The sequence below is a fragment of the Crocodylus porosus genome, unplaced genomic scaffold, assembly GCF_001723895.1.
Source record: "Crocodylus porosus isolate Cpor-Errol unplaced genomic scaffold, CroPor_comp1, whole genome shotgun sequence".
Lineage (NCBI taxonomy): Eukaryota > Metazoa > Chordata > Crocodylia > Crocodylidae > Crocodylus > Crocodylus porosus.
In genome coordinates, this window is record NW_017728886.1 from 156,350,905 (window position 1) to 156,373,433 (window position 22,529).

At 43.9% G+C, this 22,529-nt stretch overlaps 1 protein-coding gene across 1 annotated transcript in view; it reads right to left on the reverse strand.

The window, feature by feature from the left end:
- Nucleotides 1–19,963, reverse strand: part of JARID2 (jumonji and AT-rich interaction domain containing 2) — a 314,361-nt gene extending 294,398 nt beyond the window's left edge. The window contains exon 1 of the mRNA XM_019543649.1: nucleotides 19,111–19,963. Within this exon, the coding sequence (XP_019399194.1) occupies nucleotides 19,111–19,155 (45 nt within the window). The 5' untranslated portion in view covers nucleotides 19,156–19,963. The remainder of the gene's footprint in view (nucleotides 1–19,110) is intronic.
- Nucleotides 19,964–22,529: the final 2,566 nt, after the last annotated feature.

The following is a 22,529-nucleotide window of genomic DNA, read 5'->3' on the forward strand; positions in this document are numbered from 1 at the left end:
GACACACTTTTCTATTTCAAATGGTAGAAAACCATTCCCTCCCCCCACCACTACTATCTCTATTTTCCCTCATTTCTTTCACTCCTGGCAGATTGCCAAACTGACTGTATATACCCCCAGATATAAGCTTCCAAAATAAAAGAACCCAAAGCCTGATAGAGAGAACTTATGAAACAGGGGAAGGGGGTGGGGAATCCCAAGAAACAATTTGAAAGTAAGCAAATAATTCAGAGACAGAAACATGACTGGCAGAAATATATTAAAAAAAAAAACAAAAAACACCCAAAGAATTAGCATTTTTTAAGTTTTCAAAACTACACATTTCTCCACCAGGCTTAGCTTGACCAGAAGACTGCATGCTATGTTCACAGAAACCAAAAAGTACAGGTAACAAAAAAGAGTTAACTTCCTTTAAGTTCTCTATTCACAAGCTATTACTACTACCAGTAGCAAGAAGTGGAAGGCATAGATGGAGAAGCAAGCAGAGAGAAGTGAAGAAGGGGAAAATAAAATAAATGTATAGACAAAATAAATCAACTAGGAGAAAGATGGATTTGAGTTCTCCCCTCCCCCACCGCTACACATTTCCCTTTGTTCCAGTGATATAGGAACAGATTGTCAGCCTTTATATGTAGGCCTTTCCAATATTAAGATGTCATTATTATCATAAAAGAGAAGGACAACACAGCAGTGCTTTTGCATGGTCAAGCTGAAATCTCAGCTTTGAAGATAACCAACATCAACCAATAAGCAGACCAATATATATCTTCTGCAACACCTGAAAGGATGAATAAAGCATCCTTTCCATAGCCAAAGTTAGATGATCAAGTTCTAATAATGCAGAATATGTGGAATGGCGGAATGGATTTCCTCCAGAGGATGTTAGATGTAGGATGAGCAAACTGACCATTAACTGGTGAACTTTGCAATCCTTTTATGTAGAGGAGCAGAATAGCCTCAGTACCACCTTATGCAGGAAAGTGCAGGAAGTAAAGATATCCTTTCAGTAGAAAGCCTTAACTCATTTGATCCCCTCAGATTCTTGGAGAAAATAGTTGGGTTTCAGGGAGAAAACTAGGGCTGTTTCAGCAGCCTTTTTATTTACCATATTTACCTGAATATAAGACAACCCCTCAATGGATTAGAGTCTATTCATGGCAAGTGGAGAAGGGGCAGTGTGGGGGCGAGGCACATGGTGGGGACAGCAATGGGGCAGATGGCAGAAAAAAAATGCAGCTTGCCCCCTACCACTTACTCCCTTTGTGCCTCCCCCCCCCAACCCCTCCCCTGCCCTCTTCCTCCCTGCATGCCACTTCTGACCCCTACACCCTTAGGTCCTCACCCTTTCTTTCCCTGTCCTCCCCTTTACCTTTGCTCTGGTGCTGACAGGCTCCATCCCCGCTGAAGCCTAGGGCACACAGCACAGCTCCAGCCAAGCCCTGTAGCAAGAGCATGGAGCTGGAACCACTGCTACAAGGCCAGGCCCTGCTCTGTGCTCCAGGCTGCAGCAGAGATGGAGCCTGCTAGCACCAGAGCAAAATGGAAGGAGAGACACCAAGGGAAGGAAAAACAGCTTGGGGGGGAGAGGGGGGGGAGAAGAGACAGGGGGAAATCAGGGGCGGCACACAGAACAAGCAGCAACTGTGGCTGCAGCTCTGACCTGGGGTTGGGGCCAGAGCTACAGCAGCTGCCTGACCTCCAGCTGCCTCATACTGAATTGTAAGATGAGGGGCTCCCCGCCAGTTAAATGGGGCGGGGGGAAACCTCATCTTTTAAATCAAGCAAATATGGTATTTATTTTTTACAGACAATGGCTCTTGAAGTTAGATCTGGGCCTTAAATGGGAAAAAGAATAGACATGACTGGATTATTTTGAGTGGGCAGAAAAAAAAAAGGGAAAGAACATTAAATAAGGTGCTTTTGGAGAAAAACCACCAACCTCTTAGTCCAAGAGTAACCCAAGGCCAGAAGTTCACATCACCACGAGAATGGAGAGTAGGTGGAACACTAAACTATCTTTTGCTCAAGTCATGGCAAGGTCTGGGGTACAACTGTACACAAATGAAGGCCAAAGATGTCTTCTAAAGAAAATCAGACCACTGAGGTATAGGTCCTCTTTTAAGAGAGCTGAAAAATAACCTTCCAAACCACGTTTGTGTGTACCAGTCCAGCTGCAAAACATTCCAAAGCCTTCCTGAAACTATGGTCCATAATGTCGGAAAATAAAGAAGGTGAGTGAGAAAGGAAACAACAAAAACAACATCAGCAGCAAGGTGGAGAAAAAAAGGTAGATGATGGGGATGAAGACCTACTATTTTGGAACACCGAACAGTCTGCCACACACAAGCAGAACTCTATTGCTAGCAGTCTGGCCATTTTCTCACCAGCATAATACCCTTGGTCTCAGACTCGGGCTGAAAGTTAGGCAGGCATGCTGGAAGTGAACAGCACTCTTCCTGTCTCTTGTAGCTGCAGCAAGTGGGAGAAAGCAAGGCTACTAAATGCTCGCAGCACAGAAGTGGTAAAACAACTGCTCTCTGAAATACTCCTGAACAGAGTTACTGTAAAGGAACAGATTCTGCAGAGCTAGTTCCTAGACTGACCTTCAAAAATTACACAACAGTACGCAAAGGCTAAAGGAAAGGAAACAGGGTAGGACCGCACTGCAACACATACTCGATGCAACAATATTCCAAGAAGGGGGAATCTGGACACACAAGGAAAGAGGAATTTAGCAAAAGCCAATGCTGGTCCTAGTTGGAATTGGCAAGCACATTCAACAGTCACAGCCAGAGCAGTGATTGTGCATGACAACAGTAGAGTTACAATGGATTAATCGGGCAGGATGCATAAGGAAGGAAGAAAAGAAAGCCACACCTCTGGCAGGAACTGGGAAAGTTAGCAAAGAAAATAGGTAATGTTTGCTGGACAGTGACATACCCCCCAGGCCCTACAAAGGAGTAAGGAATTTCCAAGATAGTAAGAAAAAAAATGACTGTGAAGGAAAAAAGAAACCCTTATACCAGCCATAACATTAACACATTATATTGGGACTAGGAAAGATGTTTAAATCTCATTACATCATGGGTGGGTGCAGGACTGCAGTAACAGAGGTCACAAATCCTGGATGCCAGCAATCTTTTTGGGCTCAATGCATGTGGCACATAACCAAGCAAGTTTTGAACTGCACCACTGCATCCCTTCTGAATCTGCCCCTAGGTTACAACATGCTGACTAAAGTTTTTATATTACTTAGAAGAAGGGAGACCCCACACATCCTTTTAAGCACAGTAATGTTAAACAACAGCAGTCACACAACACTCATGCACTCCCTGTTAAACGTAGTTATTTTGCATTTTGTGAAGGATCTAAACTGCTCCGATCACTAGGTTGGTTCAATAAGGGAAAACCCTACTGTTCTGAAAGATTCAGTGAGGGAAAAAAAAGCCTACTAGAATAGAAACCAGTGTGAAGTCAGAAGTATGTACATGGAGAAACAAAGAAGGAAGGGGGTTGAGAAACAATGCACAGATCACCTGAAAACCAACAAGCAAACAGAATGCGGATTTTCACAGCAGTAAGCCAAGTTCCAGAACAGAATTAAAAAAACAAAACAAAAATCACAGGATAAATGCTTTAAATCCATGTTTTCATAACTTAATATGATAGAACTTTCTGCACTGGATTGCACCCACATATAAACACATCCTGAAACACAAGAGGAAAATCATGCAAAAGAGAAATTCAGCTGAAGGAGGTTAAACATGGTTTAGAGGCTAGGACTCTGAGCCGGGACTTAGAAGCCTTACTTCTACTCAAATCTTTGCCACTTCCTTTCTATGTGACCCCACATAAGTCATTTAACCTTTTAATACCCCAGTTTCCCCTTGCATCCTCTGGGGCCGTGTCTACACAAGACGCTACTGTGCATAAACAAGTACTAAATAAACGCGCAGTAACCCGAGTTACTGCACAGTAGTGCTGAGAAATGCCTTTTTGCATGGTTTATTGCCATATGACACAACTGCAGAGTAGTATCAGGCTACTGCGCAGTTGGCGTCTCATCTACACACACCCTGGATGTCTTTTCTTTTTATGTTGTATAACTTCTTTGGTACCCTTACATTTATCCTGGGCTGAGCACAATTAAGCTTCTATACAGTAAGAGAATATAAAGAATTTCAGAAGCAAAAGAAGGACCATGGGGGCGGAGGGGGCACACAACCTGCAAGTATCATGGATTTAATAAGCATGAATCTGTGAAATTAAGTGGTTATATAATGCATCGGGTGGTTTCAGTTGAAACCTCAGTTAATATGAGAGGAAAGGCACATGGCATGGCACGTTTTCCTAGGCATGAACAAAACGCTCACTAACCGACCCGCTAACAAGCATATATTTTTGTTACACACAGCTGTTTGCCACCATTTGTTAGAAGACTGAGCATCCAATACCAGCCAAAATTAAAAAAAAAAAAAAAAAATGCTGTAATTGAGACTCAATTGCTTGGACTTGTATAGTTAGTTATAATACAAACAGAGGAAGACTGTGACAACTTAGGAATGTATACATCAAGTGTTAACGTCTTTGATGAAAAGTGTTCTTTAGCTTTAGAGCTAGATCTTCAACAGTATCTTACAGCATACATTTGGCCTCTTTCTTCTTATAGAATGCAATACTTTCCTCAAATTTGTCATTAAAAAGTGTTGGTATTTGCTGTGCATCTGTTTTGCAAGAATTCAGTGTTTATTATTTAAAAAAGGGGTGCTCAACCTCTAGCCCATGAGCGAGACTCAGCCCATGCAACTGTGTGCTCTGGTCTGTCCACATATCCACATATCTGGATATGTGGCAAGGAGAAGCAGTGCCAATTAACTTTGCCACTGTTCTTCCTTGTCACCAAATTTTCTGGTCCTGTGCACAAGGATCCTGGTGGCATGCGGGACTGGGGCCACAGCAGTGGGGCCCAACCTGGTATGACAGCAGCTGCAATACAATGTACAGTATCAGGGCCCAATTTAGCACATGCAGGATTGAGGCCCAGCTCCATGAATGCTAGACTGGGCCACTGGACTGGATCTAGCCCACAGACTCATCCCATACCACTCATTTGACCCATGGGACCAAAACTTTGGGCACCACCAATTTAAAAAGATAGACTGTTTGTTATCATCGGTCAGCTTATTTGCATAATATGGTTTCAGTTTCCCCAGATGGATAACTTAGTAGGCATAGTCCTAAAAATTTGGTTCTAGCCAGTACTCATTTACAAGAGATGATGAAATTCAGATTCCTCGCATGCTCGTATCAGCAAGGCTTGACTGAACAGATGTTCATAAAGCAAATATAAAAAGGGGTGAGCCTGGCTGCAAAACATTATTTTTGGCAGTACCCGAGTAGCTATAACGTAAGGCCAAGACAGGCTCTGCCTAGTGCAAAGATGTAAGCCAGGGGTGGACAATTATTTTGGGCAGAGGGCCGCTTACTGAGTTTCAGCAAGCTATCGAGGACCGCATGACAGGCAGCCCAGGGCAGATTAATATTAATTTTCTAAATTTTTTAGGGGCCCCACGGGCTGTATAGAATGACCTGACAGGCCACATTTGGCCCCCGGGCTGCATTTTGCCCACCCCAATGTAAGCAGTGAAGAAGTTTGTTGAACCACCTTTAATGATTCTACAGCCACATTTAAGGGGCTTAAGTAAAGTCAACGTACACTTTCCCTTCTCAGGCAAAAGCAATACCCAACAACACTGCCCCAAACAGCAAGCTGTTGCCAAAGCTCCATCTTCTGTTTCAGCCTGAAACGAAATCCAAGTAGGTGCTGTGGCAGCCCTTCTTCCATCCTTTCTGAGACTACTGTGAATAGAGACTGCCTGAGGGTAGAAACAGACACTTCCTGATGTTTATGGCAGCACCAATGTAACATTTTTATGGTGGCAAAAATGTCAAGCACATAGACATCACTACTCCTTGTCACGCCACATCAGTGGCAAAACGTAACGATAAACAGTACCACTTATAGAGGTGGACATCTACTTGCTCTGTGACAAGAGAGTGCACGCAGCCCAGAGCTGCCCATGCTCTGCAGCTGTCCTGGGCAGGTACTCCAGGGGCTTTAGGGACCCAATCCTGCACAACCCAGGAAAGCCTTGCTTTCCCCGATTATAGAGATGTGCTGCAGGGAATCTTGGGGTGCCTCTCTAGAAGTAAGGAAAGTCAGAATTCGCTGTTTACAGAGACCCACACCAGGATCTCCAGGAGTGCATCTGTGTAAACAAAGAAAACCCTTGTGCCCTGTGCTTCCAGGCCAAAACGTATGCACATGAAGCATGGGTCAACACAGGATGTGCTGCAGGTCCCAGCGTGGAGGCATGGGGCACTAAGAAATGCCATACATTTCCTCTCCTTCACGCAGGGACGTGAGATGGCATGGCTCATGGGATGGAAGCATAAGTCACCGGGGATTCCCTGGGTCCTGAGTCACCCTGCACCAGGACTTGGGCTAACCTATGCCTCCACATAAGCCAGGGGCTGGCATGGAACCTGCATCCCAGGAACAAGTGTGAGGCAGAAAGGGATGCAGAGAATCCCTCAGCAAGGGAAATGCATCGCTTGTAGGATCACCTCAGGCCCCTGCCCAATGCAGGAGAATGGACAATATGCGTTTTTGCCAATAAAGCAGATCAGCTGTGGCAGGACACATCCCACTACAGTTTTATCCGCTTTGTTTGGCAATGGCTATGTTTACCCTAAGAACCATTTACCTAAACATAAACAAGGGTAAAAGGATCTGTACTTCATCCCGGACACACAAACACAAGACTGGAAGAGGTTTCCCAGTCTTGATGCCTGCACTAACAGAACTGAAAAACTGAAAGAAATGAAAATGAACAAGAGACAGACAGATAGCAAATAAGAAAAAAAGAGTAATTAGTATTCAAAAAAGAAAAGTAAGATTATGAAAAAACACTGGAAAAAATCATGGGGGGTGGGAGGGGAGGGGGAAATCAAGATCAACAGTAAAAAGAATAGGAGAGGGAGGGTAAAAGGAAAAAAAAAAAAATCAGACAGACATCTTCAAAAACTTACATTTCTGTCGCCATGTTTTTACACATCCTACATAAATAACCAAGACTTCAAGTCAGCAAAGCACTAAAACGTGCTTACCTTTCAAGCACTGAATGGGTCCAGTGACTCATGTGCTTTCAGTTAGGCATGGGCTTATGTCAGTGGTTCTCAACCTCATGAGACTAAAGGCACCCCTCAGAAAATGCTAGCTCTTAGCTTGAACTCTTTTTTGCTTATGGAAAAAGTAAAGAGCAACTTGAACCATATGAGGTCGGAATGTTTTTGACACTCTACATTGCTATTTGAAACTCTGGGTTTATCTCGTGAATCATGTGCAAGTGTTAGCACAGTTAGGTGTGCAAGTGTGCAGCATCCTGCAACACCCTTAAAAGGATCACACGACACCCTGGTGGAGAATTACTGGCTTAAGTTCTCCGCTGGATAAATATCCACGGTTCCTAGAGCTTAAGACAAGAGCCTCAGGGTTTTTTTTAAAGCTTATTTTGACTGTACTTTGGCCTTGCCTATACTTGGCTTTCACCCTCCTCTGTCACAAGTTTCACAATTTCCACCAGTGCTACTGCCAGTTCTCCTCTTAGTTTAATGGATGCTTGTGGTTCAACACAGCAAAAGGCCTCAGGGTTTCATCCTTATTAGGGCTCCTACTAACTGAGAGGGAACCAACCATAACACTAACGGGAAGTCAAGATACAGAATTCCCTAAAGCAGACAGCACTTTTCCAGTGGCAGTGGCTCCAGCTGTACCACTGGTTTTCCCCCCTCTGGAAGTCTTGCGTGGCAAAAGGAGCTAAAAATGTTATAAAAGGTAGATATGTACTCTGAAACTATTTCTACTTTTGTATCTCCGCTAACTGCTTGGATTTCAAAGCTGATCAAGGCAACTTAAGAATGTTTGACACTGGACATTTTTCACATTGCCATGGCATTTTAGGATTTGGGAAATGGTCACACCCCCTGCAGGAGTAAAGGAGCACAGTCCCAGCAATATTATATGTAGGAAAAATGGTAAAAAAAAACAAAGTAGTAATGGGCCTCATCTTGACTGGGGAAGTGTCACAATTATAGTCATCACCAGTGGCTAGACATTGGTCCAAACACCAAAATAACATTTTGTACTGGTAGAAGTTTAGACTAGTTTCATGAATCGGTAAAGAGAGCAGCTTTTTCCATCTATACCACTTGGATTGCAGTTGAAGCTGCAGATAAAACACACCACCAACTGAAACCATGAGAATTCCCAGGACAGAGATGTGGGTCTGAGACCGAGGGGCAGGGGGAAGATGGAAATTGAACCCAGTAGTTAAATTCTTTTCCCCTTATGCCTTAGGCCATAAAGCAATCCATTTCCCTTTCTTTCCATCATGTGGAAAACTTGCTACCAAAGTTGTAAAAATAGGTCATTAGAAAAAAAATCCAACCCCTCTCCCCAATCCTTGTTGCATACTTCCATGCACCCATAGGAGGTGGCAGAGCTAGACAGTTTGCCTGGGACTGCCAGGAGTCTAGGTACAGTACTGGAAGGAGGTGTCAAACAAGGTATTCGGAGTAAGACTTCATATCCAGAGAGAGTTTGAGGCAAATTCTTACAACCACATATTTCTGGGCAGCACATCTTTGTCCACCTGTTTAAAAGGTTTCTTTATTATGTTCAAAGAGACAGTTTCTTCCTCCCATTTTTTATTTTATATGGCTGTGACTATTTGAAACATGATATTCTATAGATACACATGCAGGGGAGGGAAAGGAGGAACCAAAAACAAAACAGATTCAAAATAATTACTTCCTAGATATAACAATCACAATATGGTTTGTTACACAAAAAAAGTAAATGTTATAGTCAGGTAACAGGACATCTTACCTATAATAATGAACTCAAGGTTTGAAGTAGTACAAACCCTTTGGTCTTACAAAATAATACCAGCATGTACCCATTATGTTGAATTACTGTAAGCAAACAATACACACTGGTACAAGCTTTTCAAAAATCTAATATAATGGCCGCAGTAGCAAACAGCCTATCATTTATGTTCACATTTTAACAGATATGTTTTCTAATCATTGATTTAAGCAACCACTAACCAACCAAACACATTAACTTTTTTTATTTTACAAGAGAATGTACGGTTTCCCAGTCTCAAGTAGTCATTGGGGATGACTGCCGTGAGCCATGGGAGTTTCCATCACCACCACTATACTTCAAAGGATAAAAAAATAAAATAAAATAAAATAAAATGACTAAATGACTACCCACGAGACAACCACATCTATCACATCCCTGTCTGCTGAAAATTCACATCAACTTGGGATCTCAACCAAAAAGACTGCATTGAAAAAGTATATATCTAGCAATTAGGCCAACAGCTTTAAGAACAATAATTGAAAAATGTTCCCTTTTCATTTGGATTGGAGTTTTGTACACTCAAAATTTGGCTTGACATGTGTATCCTTGAAACTAAGACAGAAGCAGTCCTGCTTGTTTCAGCTGTAGTTGAGCAAAATAAAAAAAAGCTAATTGATCTGGCATAAACGCAGTCCTGGAAATGTGTATTATAAAATTTTTGTTTTCTGCTCTCCACAGCTGAGAGATCTGGCTTACAACTCTTATGTGTTAAAAAAATAACTTTGTTTCAAACAGTCTGAAAGAATTAAGAAGCCAACACCACAGTCATACCCCTCCAGCACTCATTCTATCCTTCATGTTATAGAGACACAGATTCCAGGTAGTGTAGTTCACAGCAATTTATAAGCCTAAATACAACTTCCAGAGCAAGAACTTCTTGGCAATATAGATTACTAGTTCCAGAAGTGAGGCACAAGGTATGACAACTAATGAAATAATTATAAACATCTAGCAGGTTGAAAGACTGGAGAAACTCACTTCCAAGATTCACAGACTTCTGTTCATTTCAGTAGCAGCCTTCACAAAACTAACTATTTTATGTGAACTGTGATTGGCATTACACTTACAATTCTCTCACAATCCTCAGCCTCAGCCAGACTGGGTTAACATACAGGTTAGTTATTTAAATTGGCAGTAGCAGTTTTCACTTAAATACTAAATATCCATAATAATGTAATTTTTAACCCCTTAAAAAGGAAGGGCAGGGGTAATTTAACTCCTGTTGTAAATGAGCACAGTTTATCCCAATGGCAGGGCCCTGAAAACCAAAGAATGACCAACGAGATTTTCCAAATCGAGACTAGCATTTACTTAAAGGAAGACCGGAGGTCTGAAAACCGGAAGGGGGGAAGAAAGACAAACAACCACATCCATACCATGTGTGTGAATACACACCAGTAAGGGATGGTGAGAGGAGGGGAAAGTTTTTATACACCTATTGGGAAGCATGATTGGATTGAGCAGAATGGTCTGCTCTTCTGGGTAGCAGGGAGAAAAGCAGGGGTGGTGAAGTTTTTAAGTTTTAGGGTGATTTTGAGTATGCTATTGTTTCTTATCTTGGAGGCTGTTTGGTTATTGTAAGCCACTCAGACTTTCTGGATAGAGCAGGATGTAAATCTAAATAATAATACTAATGGCATGATGATGGGAAAAGGGCAAAAAGCTAGTCCTTTTCTTTCCCTGGTTAGAATGAGAGGAGAGCAGCTATAATCAGAAGGCCAGAGAAAAAGAGAGTCTTCCCAAATAAACGTACAGGGAGAACTCCATAACATTTTAACAGCTATGAAAATACTGGGCAGAAAAGAAGGGGACCTTGGATTTCCCAATAGGAATATTCTCTTGTACCTCCCTGGCCCCCTATCCACAACCTCTCTCCACTTCTTAGAATACTCTGGGAGTTTGGAGGAGTTGCAAAGGGGACAAGAATAAAGTAAGTTTACTTTAAAAAACAAACGAACGTGAAATCACATACATCATTCTGTTTGGAGTGCATATTTATAAATCACGTTGCATCTGAAGATGCATAAATCTCATTAATTTCTTGACCAAAATTGAGATGGCTTTTCATGTGCATACTTAGATTAGCAGTTAATGCCAGGGTGAACTCCCCTGGTTTATCCTTGCATGTTATAAATGCCTTTGACCAGCTGTCATACTGTGTACACAAAGTTAGGTTTGCCACTTCTGAGTAAGAACTGTAGGTGTTCTTATTTTCCACAACCATCAAGCCAAAAAGATTTCAAGCAGATATGGAAAACAGAAAGCAGAAAAGAATGAAGTGAAGCAGCACAACCACAGTTAGTGCACTATGCCATGACAGGACTTCCAGCTAAATTTATTTTAATATTTGAGTTTCTACTCATTAAATAGTAAGAGACAACCCTGTAATAATCCGAAGCCCCAGATTCAAAGTTATCTTCCTGTAGAAGAAGCCAAATAAAAGAATGCCAGGCTAAAAAGCAGGAATCCAGGCAAGAAAAACTAGGCACATGATTATGTAATAGAGATTTGGGAAGGCAAAAGTACTGTATGCAAGTACCAGCAAAGTTGCACCATTCTCACAAGAGAATTAAACATTGTGTCTGTTGTATCCCCATATTACTTCTATTCAACATTTACCACCACGAATCAGTTCGATTGTACATGCAGTTTTTGGTCCTATGGGCACCAAACAACCAGATTAGGCACTGGTTTTGTTTCAAAGGTCTGAGCTAATTAGCACTGGAGAGCTGACGTCAAGCTGAGTACAAGACACAAGAGAGAGCAAAAAAGTTAGGCGGTATAATTCCAAAAGGAGATATTAGGGGAGGGAGGAAAGAAAACCAAAACTGCAAAAAAGTAAATTGCTTATTTTCTAGGGTAAAGCTTTTTTTCAGCTCAAAATAAATAAAATAAGCAAGGAGTTTTACATCTGTGTTTTTTATATAGAGGCAAGCAGCGCATTTAGCCACAACGTTTAGTTTTTTAAAAACCACAGTCCTAATACTAAATAAAAGTAATTAATTAGTTTTTGAAAAAACAAAACAACAATAGTTTTAAGCCTGATCCTAAAACAATCTGCGCACCAAATATCCCCACTGAAGCAAGCAGAACATGTGAGTTCTGAACTCAATCCTGGGACTCGCTCCTAAATATCCCTGTTAACATCAGTAGGGCTATATACATAAGGAAGTTAAACACAAGCCTAAGTTTTTGCAGAATCAGGCTCTTTATTTGCCTATAAAGTGTAGTAATAGGCACAAAGGGGGCGTGTGGAGGGAGTAAGTATTCCAATTTTTAGCATGTTTTGAAATAAAGAAGTCTCTCTGTTCACTCTGACTAACAAAAGTTTTATTACTTTCCCACCACTTATGCATCAGAAACACCATGTGTTGGCCCTATTTTTGAGGAACAAGAAGTAGCAAGATGTCAATACCAGAAAAGAAAGAATGAAACCAGAGTAATTGAAAGAGGAAGACATTTTCAAGCAAAATAGTTTAAAACTGTTTGCATCAAAATGTTCCACAGAAAAAACTGTTTTCATGAAAGGCCAAAATAAACCTGCCCTGCCAAGGATAGTCAAGAAAGCTTCCAGTCTTTTTATCCACCAGCAAAAAAACAAGGAATCCAATATCCAGAGTGATAACAAACCAGCAAGATAAAGAAGGCCATGAAATGTCTCATATTTTCTGTATACCTCAGTTTAAACACAGCATACTCCTCAGGAAAATGGACCTGTATTTAACAGCAAGCACATGGCAGGTTCTAGTGACAAATTCCCATTGCTGTTGCTTACTTTAATAAATCCCATTTATATTTTATATTATCTTAAAATGTCTAGTGTTGTGTGCTGTAAAACTTAAGCGGTAAAAGTGACTAGCTGAATAAAAAACGAGAAGAAAGTTTGGGCAGCTGAATAGAGACATTTAGGGCTACTAACTCATAGGAGTACATGGGAGACAGGAGACATTTGGCAACACCGAAATCTGCATTAGATTTTGAAGTTGAGATTAAAAGAAGTAGTTAAATACATCAGAGGTAATATTTTAGGCTCTCTATATACTCAGGCAGATAGTGCATATTTTTAGGTTTGGGAGGTCATCTTCACAACCCAAAAGTCTAGAAAAACTTGGATTCTGCTGCAATGAATAGATTGTCCTGGACATTCCACATCTGCCAGTGGTTTGTTTTTGTTTTTTCCCTAGTGTCTAAACAGACTGAACTAAAATGTTGCCTAGGAATATAAATATTGAAAAAACAATATTCCCTAAAACTTTCAAATTTATTAACATGTAGAAATGTTTCAAATTTTGAGTTTTAAACCAAGAGTTCCCTTTGCTTCAAAGCATGATATCGAGAAGTCTGCCTAATGTAGCACTCCCACAACTGAGTCTCCACACCTATATGAGCCACAGCATGTCTTCTTTCAAAGGAACAAGTTGCATAAATTCTTAAGTGCAGCCTTAAAGCTGAAAGAAATACCAAGGTGAACAATTACATTGGAAGAGGTTTACAACAGAGGCAGTGGGGCTGCAACCCTCTAGAGAAAAAAGTCTGAAGGGGGAAATCTGAATCAATGTGAAGTACTTCTTTTAGGGCTGATGGTATTTATGTACCGCAGCAAGGTACTGTAGTCCATAGGACAGAGAACAGGAGTGGAAGCCAGGAACACTGAAGATTAGCTCTCTCTGCCATTGATATGTTTTGCTTTTGGCAAGTAATTTAGACCACTGAGTTTCACAAAGCAATAAAAATATATCTAAGATGCTCCCCCGCATCTCATCATAAGATCAGTTAATCTTTGCATTGCAGTTTGACACAGTATTAAAACAGAAGTCCACTCTTCGGGCGGGGTGGGGGTGGATAAGGGACTGTACATTTAACACTAACTTAGTAGGCTTGTCAAGTCTCACTATTAGGTAGTAAAAAGTACCCAAAGAACACTAAAAAATTATGAACCATTTGTAATGGTCTTGTTTCATTACTGTTAATTCTGGAAGGTGTTTTATATAGGACCTTTTGCTTCTGGTCCATTACAATTGATAAAGAATCCACTAGACCCCTCCATATGAGTTCTTCCAGACATAATGGAAAGCAACAGGAAAAGTACATCTTGATGTCATCTCTCGTTCAGGTATGCTGCTACTTCATTAGTTTCATGAGTTATATGGAAGCTTGTAGACAACTGCTATACAATGATGAGCCCCGAGAGACCTGTCAGGATCCCAGACTCAGCCATGTGCACTAAAGAATTAAGAGGTCACAAAACTTGACAAGTGTGTTATCTTGCCAAAAAAGGTGCTGGAGCAGAGCTATCCCTCAGAACTTGAAAGGCTTCAAAACAAAGAGACGCTCCAGCAGAGAAACCAGAATAACTACAGCCCTGCATAAACAAACAGTAATAACCAAGGGTTCTACAGAGGAACCACTAATCAACATAATCCCACCAGCCTGGCACACAGATGAGACACAGCACTGGTAAACAGTTGAAGGAGCCTCCTCTGCATCCCTAAAGGCCATAGGAATGAAAAATCATTATTTGTGAGAGTCATCCTCCAATATTCACCCAAGAAGAACAACTATTCAAGACCAAATATGGTGCCAAAAATTCAGAAGATGGTGTTGCTCTCTCCAACTTCACACCAAACAAATCCAGGTCCTCTTTCAGATGGGAGGCTACTCAGAGGTCCTACTCATTTAACAAATATTACAAAACTCATAGCAGTTGAATGAAAGACCACCATACTCCTTTCCTTGACAAAATACCACACTGCATTCTGTTTTCGTAATTTCCCCTTGGGGTTTCAGTGGGTTTTAGTGTACAACTCTTCCCAAATTCTCTAGTGCTACTGTGCGTTATTATGCAGATGCTGGGATCCAAGCTAGAGACAAGGCTACATTTTAAAGGATGAGCAAAGCAATTTCCTTTCTACCTGTCTCATAATGATATTGAAGATTTTATAATATTTTATCGTATTTCTATGAAGGTAAAGCTTTTTCAGATCCTGGCTGGAAGCTGCCAGCATACCAAGCATTATTTATAAACTGCAGCATCTGTTTCTTTTAAGGCACATACAATACACTAATGTTTTTAGGCCTTGCACTCCTGATTTGACAAGTCTAGGCAATCCTTCGGTGGACTATGTCATTTTAAGACAAGCGACCACACTTTTACCCCTACAAGGACAGGAAGACAAATCACACAAGGAGGCAGTGGTGTCATTACTACTTAATTATATTTTGCCATCTGCTACCATGGCAAAACTATACAGGTATTTTACTATAATATCCAAGTTTGTTACTTCAAAAACTAAAAACCAGAACTAACAGAGGATTTGCTAGATGGTATCACAAATACAGGCAGAAAAGTGTGCCTATGAAATTATCCTTAAGACTTCAAAGCCTGTTATTTAAGAACTGTTAATTCCAAGGGCATACTGAATGCAGTCTGGCTTCTCAGCTGATGCCTTCCAAAGCTGTCAGTTTCCTGAGGTTTGAGCCAAAAGGCAATATTTGATATGTAAAGATGTTTGAGAAGGAGGGTGAAGGGAGAAGTGAAAAAGATTTGTATGAGTCAGATCAGACATGGTTCTTTTAAAAATTAAGCAAAAGCATTTAAAAATGCACGAGAAAGACGCACACACTTCTCTGTTCTTGGATTATCATTTCTGATGATGTGTTAGAAGTTTAAATGAACTTTTGATTACAATTATTCACAAAACAAAAGTCAACCCTCAAGGAAGTATCTTTAACATATGGTGTTATACCCTATTGTTCTCTGGGGCTTTTTTGTTTTTAGGATACATTTTACTTTTTAGCATTCATGATGGCATGCGCTGTATTGTGACAACCTTTGCAGCTGAGGTCCTCTGATAGCTGCAGCCTACGCTGCACATTTTTTAAATTTTTTGCTGACTGGACTATTACTTGACCTCTTATACCAGTGAATGGCATAGCATAATAGGGAATAAGAGAATCACACTTCCTTACTTCTAATCCATGGTTTCTGTAAGCATCATTTGTAGCCAGTAATGTATGACACTAAGTGGACCATTGTTCTGTTCCCATACAGTAACTCTACAGGAATCTTTAACTGCTAGCGCTTCCCTACAGAGACCTGGAGACCACTTAGGACAGTAAAAATAAATAAATAAATAAATAAAATACATTGAGGATGCCTTTTCAAACGACTATGAGCTTTCAGAAGCAACATTTTCTAGTTCTACCTCAAAAACAAATTAAAGGTTCACCAGAAGCATCTTGAAAGATCCAAGAAGTACTGTAGTATGAAATAAAACCTATTATGCATCTGCAACATGCAAGAGAAGGAAGGAGGTTTGGGATGTGGGAGGAAAAGATGAAAAAAAAAGATCAGCTAGAGAAAGAGGTGCGGGGGAGGTGCAAGTCTGCGCAGAGACTACCTTTGCAAAAAAGAGTCATCACAAGAGGCCGAGAACCAGAAAGGCAAGAAGGATGAGAACCAGGAACAATTTCTGAAAGCTGTGGTTGAAATCCGGTGTGCGGGATCCTGCCTGGGGCTGAAGTGCACATGCAAAAGACTTGTGTGGGTGCACATTTATGCTCATCAGGGGAAAGAGGCTGCCCAGAATGCTCTGCTGTGACGCTGCAAAACTTCAAAAGGTCAGAGGGAAGGTGTCAGTCACGTCCTATTCGTCAGTCAGACCAACCCAGTGCCGCCACCACATACAAGGATGCATCTACCCACTCGCTCTGCGTCGCCTTAAGGTGCTAAGTGACATCCCACGCAGGGGGAAAAAGAGAAAAATGACTAACCCTTCGTTCTTAAAGGGCAAATGACTGCCATCAGAAGGAAGCAGTGCCTCCTACCTAAAGAGGTAGGATGCTCTCCTTCAGGCCGGGGAGCTGCGTGATGCCACCCCCTCCAAGGGAGGGCAGAGGAAGGGGATGCGAGCTCAGAGCTTGCTCCACCTGCTCACCTGGGCAGAGAGGCCAGTGCCAGAGCTGCATTCCCCGCCCCCCCTCTCCCTTCCCCGGCACACGCGGCCCGCCTCACGTTTGACGTCACGCGGGCGGGGGTGGAACTAGAACCTTGAGACGAAGAAGATTCCACAGAGCCCAGGCCCTTCCCTTTGTGACGTCACAAGCACAACAAGCCCCTGGCCCCGGCTGGGCTGAGTGGCCGGGAACCCGGGGGCTCGCGCTGACACGCCGCTTAACCTGTTGCCGCTGCTGCAGAGGACGCCGGGGAAGCGCGCCGGGCCGGCCCACGCCGCCGCCTGCACCAGCACCAGCCGCCGCCGCAGCAGCCATGGTTGCGTCAGTGCATGCTACTCGCTGCATCAGTGCACCAACCCCCTCTCCCCCCCCGAGAAACCTGGCAGGAGCCTCCCCCCGTCCAACACAGAGCCCTTCCCCTCCAGCCACTCCACGAAGTTCAACTCGGGAACACAAGGAGACATTGTCTCCCCTCCCCTGCTCGCAGGGGCATCTCCTACCTGCGGGGCTGACAGTAGTTTTACTAAATCTCCAAGGGGCAGCGGCCAGACTGAGGCTGCATTGTTCACCAGCCCGGAGGTGGGGGGCTTTTAAATAATAATAATGATGAGAATAAAAAATCCTAGGGGAGTGGGGTACGTTCATTTGTCATGACAAGTGCCTATCCTTCCCCCCCCCCGCACCCCCCCTTCTGCTTTGTCTCCCAGAAACGTGCCCGTCTGGAGGGGGAAAGTCTTAAGGCAACACGCGCCGTTCCCGTCTGGATTGCAAGACTTTAAACTAGTCGGCTTCAGACTCCCAATTCCTCTGCAATGCGGATGTATTTTAATTCGGAAATTCGGGGGGAAAAGCAGCTTGGAGGGGGGAAGGGGGGGGGCTGCCCATTTCACCTCACTCTCCTCTGCCTTCAGCTTTGCAAGAGTCAACCCCCGAGAGAAGCAGGCGGCGGAAGCCAGCGGCAGGTTTTAGGAAATCTATTTCTAAGAGGGAGAGAAAGTGTCCCGAAGGTCATCCCCCCCCTTTTAGAAACATCCCCCGGGGGGCGAAGTCACCACCAACCAAAATATCTTTATAAAAAAAAAAAAAGTTGTAGTTTAAAGTGTTATATTCACTATACTCCAAAGCAAGTCTCCTCCCTCCCCCAAACAAAATGAAACCTTTCATTTTAAACATACAGTTGGAAAAAAAAAAGAAGAGAGAAATCATTCTGCGATCGCCTGCCTATTTGGATAATCCCCCTCAGTTTTTTCCCCAAAACTCCCCCATGCCAATCAAAACGGAGCTGGAGCACGCACAAAAAATCCAACTACCTCTGCACATTTATACGTTTAAAGGATTAGACAATTACAAGGGATTGGGTAAGCGGTTGAATTAAAAAAAAAAAAAAAAAAAAAAGCAGAGAGAGAGACACACACACACACACATAATGCTGTGCAGCCTGGACTGGACCGTATTCTTCTAAAATTTCACAGCATCGCCATCATTTTTTTAAAGCTATTTTCCCATTATTCAAGTCAATCCCAACGCACGCATTCCCTGTAACACGATCCCCGGCCGGCTCGGGTCCTGCTGCCGGCCGGAGGAGCGAGGGATCACATCTGTGAGATGTGATGTGGTCGTGCAAGAAACGAGCTCGCCATAACCAGACACTGGATCCCAACTTAAAGGGCTTCCCACAACCCCGGCAGGAATAGCCCCGCACCCTTCCATGCAAAAGGCTTCTTCTTTTTTTTCTTTTTTGCCTGCAAAGTGCAATCGGCAGAAAGCTGCTGGAAAACGCAGTTGGTAGTTACACGATGGCAGCAGCATTCCCCCCCCACTCCTCTCTCCCTCCCTCTCCCTCCCTGCCTTTCACCTAAAACTAGATTATGATTGTGTCATTTGAGGTCAATACATTTATTCACTCGAGGTATCGCTCTACCCATCTGCACTGGGCAGGACAAGGCTTTGCAATTAAAAATAAAGAGAGGCCCTGAAACTGCCCCGCACCTTGGGGGATAAATAAATACATTAAATAAATACACAAACAAATACATCAATCCATCAGCATTAGCAGACATCTGTTTCAAAGCCTGGTGGCTGCAAGGATGAGCCCGAAACTTGACATTCACTGCCATTTCCGAAACCTGGGAGTCAAACGAGAGATTGTTACGGCCACTTACGTATTTCTTTTGAATGATATTCCTCTTGGGTCTTTCTTTGCTCATTCTGGTATCCAAATGCTGATGGCAAAAGGGGACGATTGCTTCATGAATTAAAGCCGCGACGAGGTGTTAAAAATAAAAAATAATAATAATAATAATAATATAATAATAATAATTAAAAAAAACCACCGACAAAAAAAATCCTGGGTGGGTGCTGTTGGCTAGTAGTGGTCTCTTGTAATCCGACTTTCTTCGCCTCACAATACGATTCTCCTAGCAATAAATCCGAGAGGTGGCGGTGGGGGAAGGAAGGGGGGAAAATAATAATAATAATAATAATAATAATAATTATTATAATAATAATAATAAAAGAAAGAGAGGCGAATGCAAAGCAAAACACCCCCCAAAATAATCACTTGAGTGAAACATTCATCATGGAGAGAGGCTCCCCCTGAAGAGACGCGCGGGGGGAGGGAGAAAAGAGCACCCCAACGCCCTTGAGATCCCCCTTTTGGGGAGGGGGGTTTCCTCTCTCTCCTCTGCCAAAGCCGCCTCAGCAGCGATCTGCTGGTCCGTAGTGTCTGAGCTGTAGTTACATCTTGGGCCAGGGAAGGGGCGGCCGGGAGGAGATAAATAAAGGAGGCTGGAAGTCAACACTCGCGCTGCTGCTGCGGCTGCAGCAGGGGAAGAAGCAGCACAGACAACTCCGGCGGCGGCGGCGGCTGCACGCACCGATTATGTGTGTCTGTGTGTGTTGTGTGTGCGTGCGTGCCCGCCCGGGTGTGTGTGTGTGTGTGCGCGCGCGCCCGCCGCTCCCCCCGCGCCAGTGCGAGCCGAGCCGCCCTCCAGCAGCAACTTTAAATGGACCTGATCTTTTTTTACAAGCCCCCTTTAGGGCCCGCCGCTCAACTCCCGCCCACCCCGCCAGCAGCAAAGGCTTGAGACGCCGCTTCCCCGCCCCCTTCGCAGAGGTGGAATTTAGCCACGGTGCCTAAACGCGCCGCACGCTCGGCCGCCCCCCGCCACCCCCTTCCTCACAGCTCCTCTGGTGGAGCTCTTTAGGCCCACCCTCTCCACCCGGTTCCGCGCTATACGGGCCCCGCGGCGCCTGGCCTAGCTTGGCCTGGCGTGGCCGACCGGAGAATTGCCCTCGGCCTGTGGGGAAACTTGTAGTTTCCCCCTCACCACAAAATGGCTACGGCAGAGAGGCGGGAACTACAATTCCCGGCATGCCTCGCGCGCGGTCTTCCTCTCGCCTACCCCCTCCCCTCCGCTTCCCACCGAACGCCAGAGCGCCGTCCCGCCCCCTCCGGGCGCCAAGCGACTCTTGGATTGGCTGCCGCTGGGTGTTGTCCGGGTGGGATCTCCCTTGCCCCCCCTCTCGGTCTCAGTGCTCGTTGGGAGGAGCTGTGGAGCGTTGGCCGGGGGGCTCGCGCGGGGGAGGGGCACGCGGTGCATTGGGGGGAGGTATGCATCGCATCAGGGGTTGTATGGGGCCACCAGTGCGCTGGGGAGAGGTATGCAGTGTATTTGGGGGCACCAGTGCACTGGGGAGGGCCTTCAGTGCAGTGCATTGGGGGTTGTATAGGGGCACCAGTGCACTGGGGGGAGGTATGCAGTGTATTGGGGGCACCAGTGCACTGGGTAGAGGTGTGCATCGCATCAGGGGTTGTATGGGGGCACCAGTGTGCTGGGGAGAGGTATGCAGTGTATTTGGGGCACCAGTGTGCTGGGGGGGAGGTATGCAGTGCATCAGGGGTTGTATGGAGAGGAGGCATCTGTACTGTGGGGGCTGTATGAGGGGGGCACCAGTGTACTGTGGGGGCTGTATGAGGGGGGCACCAGTGTACTGCAGGGGGTAGGCAGTGCAGTTTCCAGGTTAGGAGTGGAGCTAGGGCTGCAGTCTGCCAGGAGGGCAGTTGCCAGAGGTGTGGCTGTGCCTGCTTGTTAGCTGCCCGGGCTGGAAAGAGGGATGAGCAGTTGGCATTGGCAGTCACTGGGGCAGGGAAGGAGTGAGCAACTTTGGGTGGGAGGACACTGATGCACGGCATTTGGAGGGGAGGCTGGTAGGAGGTGCAGAGGCAGGCACCACCCACACCCTCCACTGCCAGGCAAGGCATGTGCTCTTGGGAGAGTGGGTAGAGGTAAAAATGGGACTTTACTGAGAGGCTGCAAAAAGCAGTGGGGGAGTAGTAAGCAAGGAGGTGCAGTGGGAGATGCAGGATGAATGTGTCTGGCTTAAGTTAGGCAGCTGCAGTCCCAAATTTCATTTATCTAAATTATACTGTGGGCTAAAGGGTCCTCTTGCTTTGGACTAACTAGTTGTTAGGAGCCTGCTCCTTTGCTTCCCTGTCAGTGTCACCTCAGGACAGCATGCCTGGTTTATATAAAACTTGCTCAATGCCTCTCAAAGGTATTCTAAGGTCACTCCCCCTCCCCCGCCCCCTGTAATGCCTCAAAAGCCCTGCTGCTGCACTGGATTACTCTGAAAAGCTAAAGCTTGCAGACAGCAACAGCGGGACTGGTGGGCTAACGTATCATAATCAACTCTATATATAGCTAGGGAGATTTAAAAAAAAAAAAAAAAGCCGTGCTTTTTTGCTGATGCTAAGGCATGCTGCAAAAAAGAGGATTGGCTCACTGTTAGAATCTGAAATGTTTGATTGAGTTAAAACAGTTTGCAGGACTGAAGCAAACACACTGTTTAGTAAATACAGAACATTTACTGTAGCTTATTGGATGGATGTTTTAATCTTCGGAGAGAGAGAGGTCATTGGCCGTGTTAGTCTGCAGTTTGGCAGAAAGCAGGGTAGAGTTGCATCTTAATGCCTAACTAATTAATAATGCAGTACATCTATGATTTAATGGTTTTCAACCTTTTTTTTCATTTGCAGACCCCTAAAAAATTTCAAATGGAGGTGCAGACCCTTTTGTATTGTAAGTGTGGGTATTCACATACTTGTGATTGATTGTAGTCATCTTTTGCAGACCCCTCAGACATAGTCTACAGACACCCCAGGGGTCCATGGACCACAGGTTGAAAACCACTGAGTTGGGTTATAGGGTGCAAATTTACCTTCCCTTTTTTGCTATTCATCCTACCTCCTTTTTCCTGTTCATCTCTTCAGTCTCATCTGTTCTACAACTGAATTTTACTAGAATGTTTTCTGTCTTTGTTTATATAAAAACAGCTGATAAACAATAACAGCAAGAGTGGTCCCTGATGTCTAAAACCTAAGACACCAAATTTTTAAAGTGAATATTAGGGAATCCTGAGTCCTTGGAGGGCCCTGGGCAGCTTTTCTAGTTTTGTACTTAAACCACTAGACAGTTTTACTCTCCATACAATTGTATAAAAGGATCTAAAGACTCTTTAGCCTGGAAAAGCGCAGGCTCAGGGGTGATCTGATGGCCACCTGTAAGTTTATCAGGGGTGA